Genomic DNA, 18,499 nt, shown 5'->3' with positions numbered 1-18,499 from the left:
GTTCTTGCATAGGTGGCGGGGCCAGGCATTGCCCTGGGTTGCAGGTCACCTTCCACCAGCAACAGAGGCTGGATGGACCTTGCTGCATGAACAGATCCACTGCAGCAAATGTGTTTGCTTCTTCACAAGGTCTCACGCATCTCCAGGATCACTTAAGGAGAGGGAAGGAAGGCAGTGATGGTGTTTTGCCTTCCTCGCTTCACTGACACCCTGCCATGGCGGCTGCATCTCACACAGGAACTCAGAAGCACAGAGTCCCAAGCAGCGAGGTGTGACTGTGCTCACAGCAGCACCAGCTCCCAGTCCCCAAGCTCAGGGAGGGCCAGGGGACCCGAGCAGAGGGAGCTGTGGGTGCACAGGATGTGGCCAGGTCCCATCTGCCACAGGGGTGGATCCATGGTCATGCCAAGGCAGCCCTTCCTCACTGTGTAGAACAGGGTCTCTCCTCTGGAGCAGAGTATCCTGGGGAGCAGGGACCACCACTAAATGGACCTGGCAGGTTTGGGCACCAAGATCTCTTCCTGATGCTGCTACAAGGCAGCACTGCAGGAAACCCAGCTAAGGGGCTCTGATACCCACCTGGAGGGGGAAGTGAGCACCGACACCGGCTCTGGGACCCCGCAGGAGCCACCTCTCCGCTCCCTCACCTGCTCCCAGAGGCATGCTGCTGCCCGGGCATGAGTCAGGTGGGAGCCTCGGGCAAGGGGGCCCGGCTGCAGGGGCTCCCCTGCAGGCAAACACGGCCCACTCAGAGCAGGCACAACCATGCCTAGCCCTCCAGCGTTGGGCCTGGGGCTGGGATATACTGTGACTAACTCCAGCAGCTGAGGATGGGGAGAATTTTGCACCCTAAAGCAGCCTGGGAGGACTCAGCAGGAGGTTTTATAGGTGCACATGTCACACAGCTTCCTGGGGATCCCTAAGAGTCTGTGCATTCCTTCCCGAGCTTCATCCCACAGTCACAGCCTTGTGAGAATCCCACATCCCACCCTTGGGGATCCCAAGGGTCACAGTCCCAGCTGCCTGCAGGGAGGAACCAGCACCCATGGATGTGTGGCCTGTCCCTGTGTATTGGTAGGGATAAACCTGGGAGACGGCCATAGGTACCCTCAGCCTCTCCATAGAATATTTTTATATATATACATAATATATATATTAAAATTACATTTCTCTTTACAAAAACAATTCAACAAGGGGCCAGGGGATGGAGCCCATTGCCAAGGCCAGGGCACAAACATCCTGGAAAGTTTGTGGCACTAGGCAGGGTTCCTTTTGGGGTGTCTCCACCCTCAAGTGGGGACTCAGTCCAGAGTCCTGCAGCAGGTTGTATGGGTGGAGGCGGTGGGACTGGCCCCATGGCGAGATGCCTGCTCTGGATCCAACACAGCTCGCCCTGTCCCCGCTGTCACCACCTGTAAGGAGAAGACAGGACATGAACTCAGGGGGGGCGATAGTGCCAGTCTGCCCAGAGCAGTGTGGCACAGAGAACTACCCCCCCAAAAACATGGATGTCCCTACTTCTGGCGGGTGGCGCTGTAGGGACCGAGGAGGTGGGAGCTGGCCTGTGCCAGGTTCCAGTTGAACTTCTCCAGCACCTGCTGGCACTCACCACGGGACTTCAGCCCCAGGCAGAAGAGCTGCTCCACCTGCAAGGGGACAGGGCATGGCCAGAGGGGTGACAGGGGTGCCACCACTCTTGATGGAGCTGGGACAAGGGAACAGGGGTGTGCTGTACCTTCAGGTACTGGATAGCCCGTTGGACGTTCCAGCCATGGCTCTGAAGGGCTGCCTGGCATTCCTCGGTGGTCACACCATGCACCATGTCCTGCACCTGGGGGGGAGCTCGTGGTCACTGTCTGCTGCCACCCCTGGGCAGCAAGAAGCCTGTGACTGAAACAGGAGACCACTGGGGCTGCCCCCGTCCCTGGTTCTGTCTTCAGGGAGTACTATCAGCCTGGAGCTGGGATCAGGCTCGTCTCTGGGATCTTAAACTTCCCTGGGTCTGGGTGGGCCACAATATCCCCATCCCTAAGGAGACCATAGCAGCAGCCACCTTCCTCCTCCCCAGGGCCTTCAATTCCCATTTTGGCATTGCAGTGACATTTATGTCCTCCTGAATATCTGGGGCTTTCTTGTAGCCAATCCCCTGGGCCTGGACTTGTGGAAACCGAGGCACAGGGTGGGCAAAGCTCTTGCCTGTGTAAGCCCACTTCTCATGGATGCTGGGAGATGACACTTACCAGCCGGATCTTGTCAGCAGGACGGCAAACATCCGGCCCATCGTACACGATCTTCTGGAGGCTGCAGGAGGCTTTCACCAGGCACTTGGGCCCAGGGTTGCTGTTGTTGGAGGAAAAGTTGCCCTTGCAGTCTGACAGTGGCTGCTGCACCATGGGACGGACGGTGGCTGTGGTGACCTGGCGGGATGCTGCCACCTCCTCAGGGCTTTTAGCCTCCTTGAAAAATTTCTCATACTTGTCCAGGTAGGCTGGGCGCTCGGGCAGCAGGTAGTAGTGGGTGCTGCTGACCTTCTGCCCATCCTTCACAATGGGCAGGATGCAGGGCCCCTTGGAGCAGTCCTTGCCCTGCGCCTGGATGACCTTGGGGGTGGCGTACTTAGGGTCGAGGGCGAAGCTCTGTGTGGTGGGCATGGGCTTCCCTGGTGAGGTGGAGAGGCAGGAGCAGAGGGCAGCACGCTGCTGGGGGGAGCCCACCTGCAGAGCCATGGGGCTGGGTGTCCGGGAGGTGGGCCGGGACAGCGGGTCCCGCGGGGGGATCTGGGGCGGCCGGTCCTCCTCGCCCCCCGAAGCTGGGGAGAGGTCCCCTGACCAGCGCCCAGGCTCATTGCGGCGAAGGGGCCGGGGCGGGATTGGGACGCGGGGAGGGATCTGGGGCTTGTCGTCAGCTGGTGCAGCCGGTCCCAGAGGGACGTTGAGCCTCTTCATGCACTCCTGCTGCAGCTCCTCGAAGAGCTCGGTGGTCTGTGTCATGCTGGGCTGCTTGGTCTCCTTGGGGGGCAGGAAGAGGTTGTCCTCCAGTGCCGGTCCCCGCTCACCCTCATCCACAAAGCCATAGTTGGTCTTTCCCCGCCGGCTCGAGGGGCTGGTGATGGAGCAGACCTCAATATCGTCCTCATCCTGTGCCACATCATCATAGGCAGGCGGTGGGGGCAAGGGCCGGGCATCCCAGTCCACCACCGGCGTGGGGTGCAGAGGCCGAGGCAGAGCCCGCGTGGGGCTCTGTGGTGGGGTCTTGTCCAGCAAAGAGAAGGCCTCCATGGCCAGCTCGGCTAATGATAGGGCTGTCAGCTCTCCCACTGGAGAGGGGCTACCCTGGGGAACTTCCTCCCCAAAGTCAATGAGAGTCACCTCGCTGCTTGCTGTCCCCTCGCTTGCCAGCCGTCTGGGTTGCCGCTCGCCCACCTTGGTGCCCGGGACTCGTGCTGATGGCTTGACTGGTCGCAGACCCTTCCCTGTGCCTGGCTTCTTCAGGCAGAGCTTCCGGAGACCCCCTGGCAGACCCTCGTCCTCCTCACTAACTGGGTCGTAGCAAGGCTCTAGAAGGGGGCAAAGAGAGATGGTGAGGGTCCCAGCACCCATCCCTAGGGTGCAAGAAGGGGCATCTACATCTCCAAGCCCCCAAACCACCCCTTAATTTCAGCCCTCTTTGCTCCCAAGCCATATTAGGGCACCTGCCCCAGACCACCCAGGTAAGAGAGAAAAGAAAGGGGACATTAAGAAGGGAAAGCAGCACTCAAAGAAGCCCAACTTACTGGTGAGCAGGACGGTAGGCTGAGGTGGGCGTGGAGGAGGTTGCCCTGCAGAAGACAGAACCCAAGAGAAGGGGAAGCGTAGGGTGAACACAGAAGCGGCAGCCAGGGTGCTTGTTAATGGGGTGCATGCTTTGTTGTGTTGCCCTTCACTGGTGGGGCATGGGGAGGATGCTGGTGGGAAGCCCCCCCAAGGAAAAGCTGTAGGTTTAGGATTGGGGCATACGCACAGCATCTGAGTTCCCTCCCCGTGGCAGCTCCGCTGAGATCCCCCGTGCTGGGGAGCCCACCTGTGGGAGGCCAGGAGGGGACAAGGGACTCGGACAAAGGGCAGCAGGGCAGAGTCCAGCCAGGCAGAGCCACCAGCTGCCCATGCTGCTGACAGTGGTGTATGGCCAGGTGACAACATGCCCCATCACCCCAGCTCCCCCTGCTCTGCAAAAAGCAAGTGCCAGCACAGAGACAGAAAGGAGAGGGTCCAGCCCATCACCCTGGCAGCAGGGTACAGGGATGGAGGCTTCGCGCAGCTGATGGGCAGGAGGAAGGAGAAAAGCTACTCACTTTTAGCCCTCCCTGGAAGCTGTGTAGGTCTGGCAGCAGTTTGGTCCACACCTAAAATATCAGGAGGGTCCAAGGGATTTCCCAGGTACAGCCTGTGGGGAGAGAGGAGAGTGCCTGGGAGTCAGCAGGGGCCATGTGGGACCCCTCGCTCACCAGGCTTGTGCCTTGGGACACCCCACAGCTCCTCCACCACACAACCACACCTGGCGAGTACCTGTGAGTGCTGGGCAACACACCCCATAGGCTTCCAGCGCTACAGCACAGAGCCTGGTACCATCCCAGTGCCACCCCAGTGCCATCCCACCTATCTCCGGCTCCACGTGCATCTGTGGCTGCCTGCACTGTGCCCAGGGGGCTGCAAGCAGGGCACTGCGCGCAGGGTACCTGTGCAGTGTGCGGTGCCCAGGACACCCCTGCAGCCCCGGGGCGATGCTGTGCCCCAGGCAGGATGCCCCGGTCCCGCGTGCCGGTGGGTGCTGGGAGGCCCGGGCGAGCCGTCGCAAGCCAGGGAGCCGGCGGGAGCCGGCGCAGCCCCAAGGCTTGGGCGTGTGCCGAGCTCAGGGCGTTCTCTCTCGCAGCCCGGGCAGCACGTACCCAGCGCCCGTGCCCACGCAGTGGGGCGCGGGGAGGCCTGCCGGGGCACGAGCCCGATCTGCGCGCACGGCGCCGCGGCTCAGCCCTCCCGGGGCCGCCGGGACAGCCCGTGACACGGGGAGCTGCCGAGGGTCAGGCTGGGACTGAGGGAACCGGCAGAGCTGTCCCAGGCCTGGGATAACAAACAGCAGTCGGGATATCCCAGGGGATGGACTGAGCCTAGCGTAGGAGCCGGCCCTACACACCAGGAGCTCTCCAGTTTTTGAAATCCTATCCTGTCCCCCACCACAGTGACCTCCCACATCCCTCCAGCCCAGTGCTGGGAGAGACCCCCACATGCTCCTTGCCAAGGTGCTCCTGGTCACTGTCGCACAACCAGTCCCACCTGGCAGAGAGCACGTGGAACACTGGAGCACAAGCACCCAGCCCCCCTTCCCCACATCACAGTCCAGCCAGGTGTTTTCTGATAGAGCAGGGTGGAGAAAAAAATCATTTCAGTGGATTTTTTTCATGTTTTGCTTTTCAAAAAGAATCATGCTGTTAGAAGCGTGGGGACAGGCTGCAAGCCACGCACATTTAGCAGCCCTGGGACACCCCGAAAGTGTTTTGGGATAATGTGGCCACCTCTGGGGTGGTGCTTACTGATGTCTCCCTGCCCCAGGACAGCCACAAAAGTCTTCCCCCCTAGGACAGCCACAAGCACAGCAGCCCCCCATGTCCCCTAAACCCATTAGTAGGAAGAGGCAAGGAAGTTAGTCCAGCTGCAGGGACCCTACCCAGAGGCACCATTCCCAACACAGCAGGGGCAGAAAGAGATGCTTCACGGGCAAAAGGGGGGCAGTAGCCAAGCCGCGTCTTGCTCCCGAGCCCAGTGGGCAGCGGGGAAGGGAGGGAGCAGGCAGAGGATGCAGAGAAGACAAAAAGTTTCTTACTCATCAATTTTATCGGGAAACCCCCAGCAGTGCTGCGGGTTGGTGTCTCCATGGCCTGTGTGGATGAAGCTGTTTTTAAGTGGCTGGCTGATGTCATGGGCTGACAGCCCTGCCACCGAGGTCACCGTGTTTCGGGGAAATTGGCCCACTTTTAGGGTCCGTTTATTCTGACCCCGCCACCAGTAATTCTCGGCCCTAAGGAATAAAAAGGACCTCGTTACTGATGAGGGGATGGGAGGGTGACACGCGCCTGCTCCAGTGATGGGGAGGAGGGAAGATGACTTGTCCAAGTGCATGAAGGCATGACGAGACACAAGGGGGAAGGGACTCTGGGTGCCCAGGATCCCAACCCTACACGGCACTACACTTTGGCTCCCACCCCACGTGGACCCTGCACCTGGTGGTGCAGTAGTGCAGAATGCAAGTAGTGGGGAACAAAGCTCCATGCTTGTGTCCCAAAAGATATGCCCCTTCCTCCTCCTTACTGCCTCAAGGTACACAGGAACCTTGGGGCGATGCCTGCACCAAGCTCTTTGTCACCAATCCCTCTGTGCCCCACATACTAAAGGATAGCACATGGAACACGCTTGGCATCTGATGGGGGGCCCATATGGGGGACTGTGGGGTCCCATATAAGGGACTATGGGGTCTTCCTCCCCCCCATATGGAGAGGGGAACCCACGGCTCTCCATTCCTACTTTACCAATGAGCCTTGTGCAGGCTCGTGCAGGCAGGGGGAGATGGGCAAAAGGCAGGCTCAGGCTGTCAGTCTTCCTGAAGCCACCTGCGTGGCCCAGGCCACCCTGGGGTACTGGTCCCCAGTGTGTCCCCAAGAAGTTGTCCAGGACACAGCCACTTCTGGGGAGAATGAGGTGGTCATCTAACCCAGAGGGACTGGTGGGGGGAACAGGGATGGGGCAGGGGAAGGCATCCCAAGTGGTGTACCCCACCCAGCACCATGCCAAATAAAATGTGGGGCTGCTCCGACCCTAAGCTACCCCCCTGCCTGTCACGGTCCTCCACTCCCCATGGGCAGGGTGTGTGCCGTGGGCAGGGGGCAGTGGCAGTGTGGGTGCCAGCCTGGTGAGGCTGGCACAGGCCCCACAGTTTCCTGGAGTCACCTGTGAGTCACCCTCGGCCACCAGCTCAGCCCTTTTCCTGTTTACCTTCCCGCAGCCGCCAGCCAGCCGCCTTACTCAGCGTGGGGACCCCTCAGCAGAGCTCCGGCAGAGCCCAGCCGGTACCGGGCATCCTCCCTCGCCGCGGCAGGCTGGGGGAGCCGGGGGAACAGCTCCCCTCCCTGGGAGCTCTCCTCCACCCGCCCTCCCTGCGCCCCTCGCTGCCACATCCCGACCAAAGGATGCTACAGCCGGGCCATCCCTCCGCTCTCCCCGCTCCCAGCCTCGGTCCCACCGACCCCGAGCTCGGACCCCCGGCACAAACCCGCTCCGGTGCTGCCCTGGCTCCTCTCCCCGCGACAGCCCCCTCCCACGAGCGGCTGGGTCCCCGGGGGGCTTTCAGGGAGGTCCCTGCCTCTGCCCACACACACGTACGCACAGCCGGCGCCCGCCGAACGACAGGCAGCGGCTTGAAAAGGGGTGGGGGGTGTTTACGGTGCCCCGGGCAGCTTCGGCAGGGCCGGATGCAGCCCCCGGCAGGAGGCCGCCCCCCTTCCCCCCGCCACCTCTGCCCGAGCATCCCCACAAGCAGCGCGGTGGGGGTGCCTGCTGCCGGGGAAACTGAGGCACGGAGAGGGGGCTCCCCTCCGGGAGTACCGGCAGTCGGCGCGGCTTCTGCGAGCCCTCGGCTGCTGAACCCACCGCGTGTGCCCTGAGTCCGCACCCCCAAAACCTACCCACGGGGGTCACCAAGGACCGGCGTCCCTCGGGGAAACTGAGGCAAGGGAAGCTGCGCCCCGGCTGTACTCCACTCCCGGCGATTCCCGCCCGACGGGGAACCTCCGGCCCCTCTTCCCGCTCTACCCTTCCCTGCGCGGCTCACCTGGGGCCGGCGGCGGGGCGGGGGGCGCGGAGCCGCAGCCCGGCCGCGATGCGGCGGCAGGGACGATGTAGGCGCTCTGGCACGGCCGCACCGCCCTCCGCCGCTCCTTCCCTCCCTCCGCCGACGCTGCTTCCCCTCCCCTTCCCTCCCTTCAATTAAGCCGCCAGACCCTGGGCAGGAGTCATCCCCGCGGCGGCGGACCGGGAGCAGCCGGTCCCTGCAGACACACAAACCAGGCCTGATTCACCCCGGGTTGTGACTAAAGCGCGGGGAGCCGGCCCGGGGCGGGGGACAGGGAGGGACGGGGACAGAGCCCTCCTCCTCCTCCCCTCGGGGTTGGGAGGCCGCCTCTAGTGCGGGCGCACAGAACTCCTCTTTGAGGTCCCCACTCTCGCCCAGCTGGAAGGTGACAGGCACATCCTGGCATGGCGATGCAGGGACAAAAGGGTCCCCTACTCCAGTCCGAGGTCCCTGGGGCGGTGGAGGGGTAGCTGTGCCCTGGCATGGTCAGCAGGGACCAAGGAGCCCACAGCGGGTTCTGCCAGCATCTACCAAGCCCCACGGTGCCTCTCCCAGGCCGATGACAGTAGCACTGTCCGGGTGCTGGCGGCACGGTCCCCATCACTATCAGCAGGGAGGGGCCCTGGGGTGTGCAGTTTCCCTGGGCAAACCCACGGGCACCGTGGGCTGAGTCAGCAGGGGTGGTGTGGGCAGGACTGTGGGCAGTGTAGGCAGGGCTGTGCCCCCCACACCGGGGTGGCCCCACCATGCTGTGCTGCCTGGGGAACCACAAACATACCAGCTCTGCCCACCCGTGGGGTACACGGCCAGGGGTGCTGGGGACAGAGCCCATCCCTTCCCCTCCCGGCTTCCCACAGCTCTGCCAGTGCTCACAGGGTCCCCATTCCCTATCCCGATGCAAGCTGGCAGGCAGTGCATCCCGCTCTCCAACAGCTGCCACCCTCCCATGCAGTACCTGCCCTCAATGACCGTGATGATGTCGTTCATCTGAATGTGCAGCTTGTCTGGTTCCTCAAAGTCCTGCAGTGCTCTCATGTCGGTGGGCTGAGCCTGAGGGAGAAGTGGGTGACAATAGGGGATGCAGCCCCTCATGTCCAGCCTCTTCTGAGGCCAGGCCCAGCCCCAAGGAGGGCAGGGAGGCCCCAAAAATAGACCAGAGACAGCATCACCACGAGCCCCTCCTCAGCTGTCACATCCCTGGGGTGTGTGATGGCAAGGCAGAAACCAGGAGCTTCCTGCTGTGACCATGTCACCACCCTCCACCTCCCAGCCTGCAGGGCTGCCTGGCCTGAGCTCCCCATGTCACCTCCCACCTTGGCAATACTCTTAGCTCTATCCATGCTTGAACAGAGCTGGCAGCATAAGGTGTTCGGGCTCTGTCCCCCTCCCTGTTCACCCACCTCCACCAAGAAGTCTCGCAAGGCCACGAAGGTGGGTCGGTCCTCGGGTTTGTGTGCCCAGCACTGCAACATGACGTTGTAGATGTCCTGGGGACAGTCCTCAGGCCGTGGCAGCCGCTCACCCTCCTTGTCTATCTTGTGCAGGATCTGTGGGACAGGGTGTGCAGTCAGGGTGTCCCAGATCGCCCTCAGCACAAGCAGGGTGAGGTGAGGGGGCAGGTCCCTGCTGTACACCTACCTGGCTGCCATTGAGGCCAATCCAAGGCTCCTGGCCATAGGTGAACATTTCCCAGAGGGTCACTCCGAACATCCAGGTGTCACTGGCGTGGGAGAAGGTGCGTGTCTTCAGGCTCTCAGGAGCACACCTACAGGGGGAAGGACATGAGCCTCAGAAGGCCATGTGTGCTGCCCCTCCAGGTCTCCCCCTCCCCAAGGCTCACCAGGCAAAGGGAACCTTGCGGTGCTCCTGCATCACATAGTGATCATCATTTTTGGGCAGTGCCCGCATCAGACCAAAGTCCCCAATCTTGACGAGCTCATTGGAGGCCAGCAGGATATTGCGGGCAGCGAGGTCGCGGTGGATGAAGCGCTTGGACTCCAGGTAGGCCATGCCCTTGGCCACCTGGATGGCATACTGGCACAGGGTGGAGATGAGGAAATGGCCCTGGTTCTTCCGCAGGCGGTCCAGCAGGGAGCCCAGTGGGGCCAGCTCTGTCACCTGGGTCATGGGATGAGGACAGCAAGTAAGTCCAAGGCCACCCTGGCTGGGCTGGTTTCCAGCCTTCTTATGCCCCACTGGGAATGCCAGCAGAGAGCTTGGGGTACAGACCCAGCCTGGCTTGGCTCATGCCATCATGTGGGACCTCCTCCCCATAGGGGTGTCACTGGGGTGGGCCCCATTCCCCCCACTCACCATCTTCATGGGGTGGGAGAGCACCACGCCATAGAGGCGGATGAGGTTCCTGTGGTCCAGGGAGTGCATGGCATTCACCTCCCGGATGAAGTCATCCAGCGCCTCCGGCTGGCTCAGCACATCTGTCTTGAGGCACTTCACTGCCACATTCAGCTACAGCCAAAGCAGGGATGAGTTCTGAAGTGTCTTCCCCTGTGCGTGGTCCCACTGCCTGGCCCCCCACCCCCCAGAGCAGCCCCTCACCGTCTTGCCAGCAGGTGTGCACCACTCGCCACGACGTACGACCCCAAAGGAGCCATCACCCAGCTTCTCAAAGATTGAGAGGTCCCGCTCCCGCACGAGGCAGGTGAGGGAGTGCTGGCCCCCAGCTTCGGGGGGTGGTGGTGTGGGAGGCTTGCGGAAGGTGCTCTGGGGCTGGGGCGGCAGCTCTGACTCTGGGCGCTTCCCACTGAACACCTGTGGAACATGGAGGAGGGTGAAACGTGGGCATGGAAACACCCCAAGCCCTTGGGTCTGTAAGTGAGAAGTTCTGGCACAAACTCCTTGCCTCAGCTGTACACACTGGAACGTAGTGATGACCCATAACTGGACTCATAACCCAGAGAAGGCTGGTTGTGGGAGAGGGCTCTGTTCCTCCGGCTGCCCGCACACTGAGCTGTGATTCTCGTGGAGGGAAGAGCTTGTTTCTCTTGCAGCAGTTCCCCAGCAGCCACAGCAAAACAGGCCAGTAGCCAGAGAGCCCTGGGCACTCCTTGGCCAGGCTGAGGCCACACAATGTGCCTGGGCACAAAGCCAAGGGAAACCTCCAGCTTGGGTTGAGCCTGGTGACACATCCCTGCAGCAATGTGGGCTTTGCAATGCGTGCTGGCTATCCCCACTCAGAAGGGGTGGGCCCTCCTTCCAGCTCCCTCAGCTGGGATGGATGATGTGCCCCATGAACAGGGTCCATCCCAGTCTTGAGGCAAAGTGCGCGGGGGCTGGGCCCAGCATGTGTCTGGGGTGGGAGGTGGCATTTCTGTTATTTGTTCTTTAATAGAAGTAGCCTTCTATTAAAAGCCTATCCTCATCATGTCCCAGCACAGACAAATCACGCAGGGGAGAGGCCATGGCCCAGTGCCCAGCTGGCAAACTGGGCTCTGCCAAACTCTGCTTCTGGGTGCCAGGTGCCATAGCGTGCCAGCAGTACCAGCTTTGGGTGGGATGGTATCAGGGCATATGAGAGCATCCCAAGGTCCCCTGTCACAGTGTGCCCCAGCCTGCAGGTACAAGGCTTTGCCCCCTCACTGTCCTGGGCACCACTGCTGTCCATAGAGCTCTCTGGAGCAAGGCTCTCTGGCTCACTTGCTGCAAACAAGTTTCCTGACAAAGAGGCAAATAACACAAGGGGAATGAATTTTCCAAGTGCTGGGGTAGCAGGGCTATCCTTTGATGGGAAGTGACCCAGGAGCCTGAGGGGCATTGGGAGGCACACTGGCAGGGTCACACACAGGCAGGGAATGGATGGCAGCAGCTTCTGCCCATTTCCCTGTCAGCCTCCAGGGATGTGGGGGAGCCAGGCACCCTGAATGGATATAGGGAGGGATCCAGATCTTCCTGTCTGCCTCAGTTTCTCTGCCACACCTGTCCCTCTCCCATCCCTACCTTGCTCATCCAGGATTTCCGCTTGCACATGGCTTTCCTCCGCTTCACTGCCTCCCACAGCCGCCGCTGGCCTGCAGGACACAGGGACACAGTGACTGTCACAGGCCAGTTGGGGTAGGGGTCCCCTCCAGCCCCATATGCTCCTGTGGGCTTCCCAAAAGATGCTGCACATGCAGCCAGGGGTAAGGGGAGAGGTTTGGGGGCGATGTACACACCGGGGCGTCCCATGCCAATCTTCTCCAGATCCTCATTTTTGACGTACTCAAAGTGGGAGAGGCGTGTGACGTTGAGCTCGTCTCGGATGCGCAGGAAGTACTGCTGCAGCTGCAGCTCAGTGAGCAGCTCCAGCAGCCAGTCCGTGCCCTCCTCTGCCTGCATGCTACAGCTCAGCCTCTGTTGGGACACAACAGCGGGTTAGGGGCACCCTGCTCCACTCCCCTCTGCTCTATCCCCACTGGGGAGTCACCCAGAGGAGCTCAGGACCAAGGCTGGGGTGCTGCTGTGAGGGATATGAGTGGAGTCATCTCCTGAGCCTGTCACCACCTCTCTGGGTGAGGCCAGCACAGGCACACCAATCAGCAGGACCCCAAGAGATAGGAAGGGTGACCCAGTCTGCCCTGTCCTGCCCACAGAAATACCAGCTCACCCCTCCATTCCAGCACAGGCTATCCCCCGGTCAGGAGTGCCAAGGACACAGGAGGAGGCAGAATCTCAGGACAGATGTGCCTTCCCAATTCTCTCTGCTCAGCTGGAAGGGCTGAGCAGGGAGGTGACAGCTGTCCCCAGCAGGGACAGCCACCCTGGTCCCCCGGCATGCTGGCACACTTGGCTGAGCTGTAGTACAGACTCACAGTGGGTCTCCTCTGCTATGGGTGGTGGCGGCACCTCACTGGGCAGACACAGGGAGGGGGCAGACAGGAACATCTGGCCTCTGGAGGGTCCTGTTGCTCCACTGCTGAGGTACAGGACACCCCAGTGCTACTGGCATCAGCCCCCAGCTGTGCCAGGACACAGAGAGGAAGGGCTGGAGCCCCATCCTCCCCTCCCAACTCCCCATCCCTGCCTGTTGTCCTGGCTCTTCCCCACGTTAACCACCATCGTTCTGCAAAGAGATACGGCTCTGCCTCCTCCTGCTGAGGGCGGGAGGGAGGCTGGGACTCGCCATCGCAGCTCCACAGCGCGGCAGCCCCCTCCATCCTCTCCTCTACCCTGGGAGACGACATGGCCCCTGGCGTCTTCACCCGCTGTGCTCGGCTCCCTCGGCCGCGTCAGCGCAATTACAACCCTCGGCACCGGGCTAAAAATACGGCGGGCGCGGCGAGCAGCTGGGCACGGGGGCGCATGGGGGCATGCAGGGCCACACGGGGCCAAGGGAGCTGCGGCTCCCCTGCCCGCGGGGGACGGGGCCAGAGCCGGGTGTGTCCAGCGCAGGGTCCGCACGGGGCGAGGGTCGGCACTTACTCGGTAAAGGCGGAAGCGGGTGAGGAAGGGGAAGGATCGGTGCAAAGCCTGGAAGCGTCGCATCCTGCCTGGCTCCAGCCCCTGGCACCGCTGATGTCCCTTCCCCGGAGCCGGCGTCCCACGGCGGAGCCCGCTCACTGCAGCCGGGGCACCCGCGGCCCCTTCATGTGCGCTACAGAGATGTCCCCTGGGCTCGACCGCCCACAGACCCCCCCAGGAGCGGGCAGGGGGTTCGGGCTGTCCGTCGGCCGGACGCGGGCTGTGGCTCTGCCCCTCCTTCCATCCGGCTCCCGATCCTCTGGCCGGCCGGCCCTCCCCTTCCCCAACGCAACGGGGCCGGGGCGGGGGGTGGCGGCGGCAGGGCTGGGGGTCACTCCCCTGGCTGGAGCCGCTTCCTGGGGACCCCTCGCTGGCAGCGGGGTTCGGTCCCGGCCGCCTGCCCGCAGCGCTGCCCAGGAGGGTTATTTTCAGCCGGGCTGGGACGCGCGCCCAAGGGGCCGGGCTCCCATCAATGTCCCGCTTTCTCCCTTGTTCGGCGGTTGCCGGCAGCTGGGAGCCCGGACCCCCTCTCCCATTGCCATGGAAACTCGCCCCGGCCTTGGGAAACGCTCCCAGGCCTCAGTTTCCCCCCTAGGAAGCAGGGAGGGAGGGAGACAGAAGAGACATCCGGCTCTCTGCTCCCCAACCGAGGCCACAGGCATGATGCCAGGGCGATGGGCACTGCGGGGGGAGTTTCTGGCTCGGCAAACATATCCGCTGCCCAGCTGCCAGCCCCCACGGGGCTCTGCCGTGGGGCGCCACCAGCACCCCGGGGCTCGCTCCCCATCCCTGGTGGGGCTGGCATCCAACCCCAGCAGCGCTGTCCGCCCCGGGCTCCCGAGGGAGAACAGCTGGCCACGCCGGCAGCCGCAGCGTGAGAGAGGAAGGACCCACAGCAACCTCTTGCCACAGCCCCCGCCTGCCTGGCCCCCCAAACCGCGGCCATTGCTGTTCCACGGGGGCAGCTGAGAGGGAATTAAGTGCATCCCCAGGAGGAGTCTCCACTGGGGCTTCCACTGCTGCTGGGATCCCAGCTGGCACCCAGCAGCAGAAGCACCGGGCACAACAAGCCCATTGACTGGGGACAACTGGGCACAGTGCCCTCGGCACCAACCTCTGCCACGCGCCAGCTTCCCCCGTCCCAGCTCGGGGCACACCGGGGGTGGGGGGTGTCCTGCCTTGACAGAGCATCCCCCTCATCACGCAGAAATGGCACCCACCGGGACTGGCACCGAGTGCACTGCCTGCTGCACCCCCAAATCCCAGGTGAGGCTGCCCAGTTCAGTGCTCACATCGGGTGTACAGGTTCCCAAAAGAGAAAGGGGAACCCAGCTTTGCCCACCATGCCAGGGGAAGTTCCGTGCCTCAACTTCCCCCTCTGCAATAGACCCGCACGTACAGAGAGTGATCCTGCAACTTCCACTCTGAGCGGGGCAAGGCATCCTGCCAGCAAACTCCCACCCTGAGCTGGGGAAGTCACAAATCCCCTCGCCCCGCCGCACAGGTGCTGCTCGGCCCTCGGTGCCCTGCACGCCCCTGCCACGCACACCCATCCCTGCAGCGCCAGGGATGCACCCACCCTACGTGCGCCCAGGCTCATGCACGGTGCAGGACCACACAGGAGCAATCCCCCCGCGTGCCTCCCGCCACCTGCACAACCGCAGCCGCCCCCCACGCACGTCCCCTGCGCGCAGCCCCGGCCGCCGCCCTGCCCGGCCGCACGTGTGCAAACACCGCGGCACCGCCGCCGGCACCGGCCCGCTCCCGCCTCCGCCCGCCGCGCACCTGGTGCCGCCGGCCCCCTGCGCGCCCACGGTGCCCACCCCCGATGTGGCGCGTTCGTCGCCTCCGTGCTCGCCTGGCAGCGCACACACCCGTGCGAGCTGGCACGTGGGGGGTCAGTCCTCCCCCATCACACCTATCCCAAATGACACCACAACACCTGTCCTACACCTCAAGCCCCTGCATCTACACATTCCCCACATCCATGCAACGCCTGACATCCCCCAGGGACGCTCCATTGCGGGGATGGCAGCCTGCAGGGCCACCGTCTGGTTGCAGCGCTGCAGCTGGGGGATGGCATCCTGTGCTGGACACCGTGCTCCCCCCTCCACGAGCTGTGCCAGGCTTAGCTGAGCCTCACTGCCTCAACACCATCCCCCCATGCCTCAGTTTCCCCAGCAAGAAGCAGCAGGCAGCCCCCTTCTCGTGGGTCAGGATGCCAGCACAGCCGAGCAAGGGGGAAATGTCATGCTGCCCCGGATGCTGCGGGGGGTACAGCACATTGCAGAGGGGAGATGCCATGCAGGGACTCCCTGTCAGCTGCCAACCCATGCCCATCCTGGGGCCATCAAGCTCAGCCAGGTGCCCCCGCTGCTCCCCTCTACCGAAATCCCCCCACTGACCCGCCGGCACGGCATGCCCGGGGCGGTGTCCTGCCGGGAGGGCGGCGTGGGGCGCCTGCTGCCCAGCCGCAGGACCCGCTGCCCGGTGCTGTCCGAGAAGCTGTGGGGCAGGGGCCCGTGCACTTCCTCCTCCTCCTCGGCGCTGCTCAAGCGCTGGTAGTCGCATCTCTCGCCCATGGCTGAGGCGGCGGCTGCGGCGCAGCGGCGAGTGGGGGGCTCTGCGGAGACGCCCGCGTCTGCTTGGGGGCGGCGAGGGCTGGAGCCGGGTTTGGGATCACATGGCAGAAAGTTGCTGCAGTTCCGGAAAACAGCGAGAGGGTGAAGGTGACCGCGACAGCAATGGTGGGGGTTGGGGGGGTGGAGGATGGATGGAGGGATGCAGACGAAAAGGGAAAAGGGAGGCAGCCCCTGGAGCGCTTGCCCTCAGCCCAATCCCATCCTGACACCACTGTGCTCCTCCCGGCGCAGCAGCCCAACCGCCCACCTTCTGTCCCTGCTCCGGCTCCTGAGTGCAGAGGTGGTGGCATCGCCGCCCGCGCCGCGCTCGCAGCCCCCTTCTCCCCGCACCCCGGCACGGTGCACCAGGCAGGCAGGCGGAGGAGGAGGATGAGGGGGGACCATCGTCAAGCAGCCGGGGCTCTACAGCAGGCAGGATGGGTAGGGAAGCACCTGCAGAGGGACGGGGGGGCTCTGGCGCTGGCAGTATCCCCAGCATCCCGCCCGCTTCCCTGCGCAGGCAGAGGGGGATGGGATGCACCGGGAAGATGGCTGCTCCGCAGCGACCGGCAGCGCTGGCGCAAGCACGGCAGGGTTGGCACGGCAGCCAGGCCCCGGGGGTGCCGCTGGGATGGGGGGCCGAAGGCCACGCCAGGATCAGTCCCTTCCCTCCACCCCCTCGGAGGGGGCTGGGGGTCTCCTGGACCTCTGCCAGACGCTGCCGCAGCTGGCACAGCCCCCAGCAGGAAGCCACCTCCCTGGATGGGGAACCCCCACACCTGCACATGGGGGCCGGCCTGTACCCGAACCCCCACACCCGCACATGGGGACCGGCCTGTACCCCAGCGCTGCCCAGCCACAGTCCCTCACACAGCCCCGGACCACAGCCACAAGCAGGTTGAAGTCGGTGGGGGGGGGTGTGGGCCTGCAGCCCCCCCAAAGTCCCCTGTGACCTGCCTGTCCTTTGGGGCACAGTAGAGGCCCCAGGGACCAGTTTGCCCCTCAAGCCAATGCCACCGGGAATGATGCCCCATGGATCTGACCCCCAGGACCCATCACTGTTCCCCCACAGAGCCCTGACAACCCGGTGTGGCCAAAGCAGTGACACCAGGCTGTCACCGTGCCAAGGCAGGGGGCAAGAGCGTGTCCTGCCCCCCCCGCTTCCCCTCTCTCCGCTCCGGAGAAACAAACACCCGCAACCCCGGGGGGAATCTGCCCTGGCTGAGGGGCCGGGCGGAGCAGCCCCTTGGCGGCTCCTCCTGCCATACCACGGAGGTGAGCTCAGCCGCGGAGCCGAGGCGGGCCGGGCCTGCGGCGTGGGAGCAGCGAGCCGCCCCCGCGCACGGCCCGCCGGCGTCACCGCGCTGGCACGCCGCGGCACGGTGACTGATGCACGTGCTATGCCACCTTCCCTCCCGGGACAGCCGCCCTGTGCCACCCCAAAACCCTCACCAGCCTGCCCGGGGAAAGCGATGCTGTGCGGGATGAGCAGGGACAGCCCCTGTCCCCACAGCCTTGGGCATGGATTTGGGTCACACCCCCTCCACTCGTCGGCGTCCTGGCTTGCCCAGGCTTAACTGACACCAAAATGATTAGGTACCGTACAAGGGGACAAATGGCATTGTGCCCTGCCAGCCTTGACTCACCTCCCTGTAATTCCCACCCTCAGGGGGGTCCCACCACAATGATAACCACTGGATAGGCAGCACTGTCTTCTACCCTCCAGGGTGTGACAGCAATACTGAACACAAGGTGTCCCTCCCCTTTGTGGGGACACTGGCGTTCCTCAGCCCTATGGGACACCACACTTGGCCCCACATCCCTGGGACCAGTACCACAGCGTCCCCTACGCCCACTACCCCATACTGAGGGTCCCAGAAAGTGGTGGGTCCCCGAAACAAGCTCCCAGAGGGGGACAGGCTCCCCCACTCACCTCCATCACATCACCCCGCTCACTGTCACAGCCCGCCTGCCACCTTCCTGCCGCCTTCCTGGCAGCTGTGTCGCCTGGAAGTGATCTCACTGACTGCGGCGGCAGCAGGGCAGCCGCACCGTCACCCCGGGCTGGCTTGTTCAGCCCTGGCAGGGCCCCGAGGGCGGCCCCAAATTGTGGTGACACACTCGCCAGCCCGGCTGCCACGGCGCAGGTGTACACACACACACACACATCCACGCGTACAAACACAGCCCGCTCCCACCACAGGCAGGGCTGCCGCCGGCATCCTGCCCACCTGAGGGATGCTGCTGCCACCCAGCTCCCCGGGGACCGCCCCCAGCCCCTCACTGCACCGTGCCACCCCACGTACCCCCATATCAGCGGGTGCTTTACCTCCCTCGGTGCAGGCACCTGATGCTGCTTGGTTGGCTGGATGGAGCAAGCAGGAGGTCTTGGGGGGCCAGCACGGAGGGCTGGTGACCCCTGTGGCAGGGGGGGCCGGGGAGGCCGAGGTGCCAGGTTCCTCCTCGCTGCCATCTCTGGGCTCCCAGAGCCTGGCCCCATGGCCTGACCCTGTCCCCCAGCACAGAGCATCCCCTGCTTGCTCTGA

General features: G+C 63.8%; 1 protein-coding gene across 2 annotated transcripts in view; it reads right to left on the bottom strand.

The window, feature by feature from the left end:
• Nucleotides 1–1,119: 1,119 nt before the first annotated feature.
• TNK2 (tyrosine kinase non receptor 2) overlaps nt 1,120–18,499 on the bottom strand; it is a 40,437-nt gene continuing 23,057 nt past the window's right edge. For both annotated transcript variants that reach the window (XM_058812422.1, XM_058812423.1), the window contains 15 exons: nt 12,048–12,225; nt 11,833–11,903; nt 10,435–10,647; nt 10,192–10,344; nt 9,719–9,996; nt 9,517–9,643; nt 9,279–9,425; nt 8,834–8,928; nt 5,857–6,051; nt 4,331–4,422; nt 3,773–3,817; nt 2,241–3,556; nt 1,736–1,831; nt 1,519–1,646; nt 1,120–1,412 (listed from right to left, as the gene is read on the bottom strand). In XM_058812422.1, coding sequence (XP_058668405.1) covers nt 1,406–1,412; nt 1,519–1,646; nt 1,736–1,831; nt 2,241–3,556; nt 3,773–3,817; nt 4,331–4,422; nt 5,857–6,051; nt 8,834–8,928; nt 9,279–9,425; nt 9,517–9,643; nt 9,719–9,996; nt 10,192–10,344; nt 10,435–10,647; nt 11,833–11,903; nt 12,048–12,225 — 3,141 coding nt within the window. In that variant the 3' untranslated portion in view covers nt 1,120–1,405. The remainder of the gene's footprint in view (nt 1,413–1,518; nt 1,647–1,735; nt 1,832–2,240; nt 3,557–3,772; nt 3,818–4,330; nt 4,423–5,856; nt 6,052–8,833; nt 8,929–9,278; nt 9,426–9,516; nt 9,644–9,718; nt 9,997–10,191; nt 10,345–10,434; nt 10,648–11,832; nt 11,904–12,047; nt 12,226–18,499) is intronic.

This window comes from Ammospiza caudacuta, chromosome 11 (assembly GCF_027887145.1).
Source record: "Ammospiza caudacuta isolate bAmmCau1 chromosome 11, bAmmCau1.pri, whole genome shotgun sequence".
NCBI classification, from domain to species: Eukaryota; Metazoa; Chordata; class Aves; order Passeriformes; family Passerellidae; genus Ammospiza; species Ammospiza caudacuta.
The sequence above is the reverse complement of the archived record's forward strand: the minus strand, read 5'-3'. Positions and strand labels throughout refer to the sequence as shown.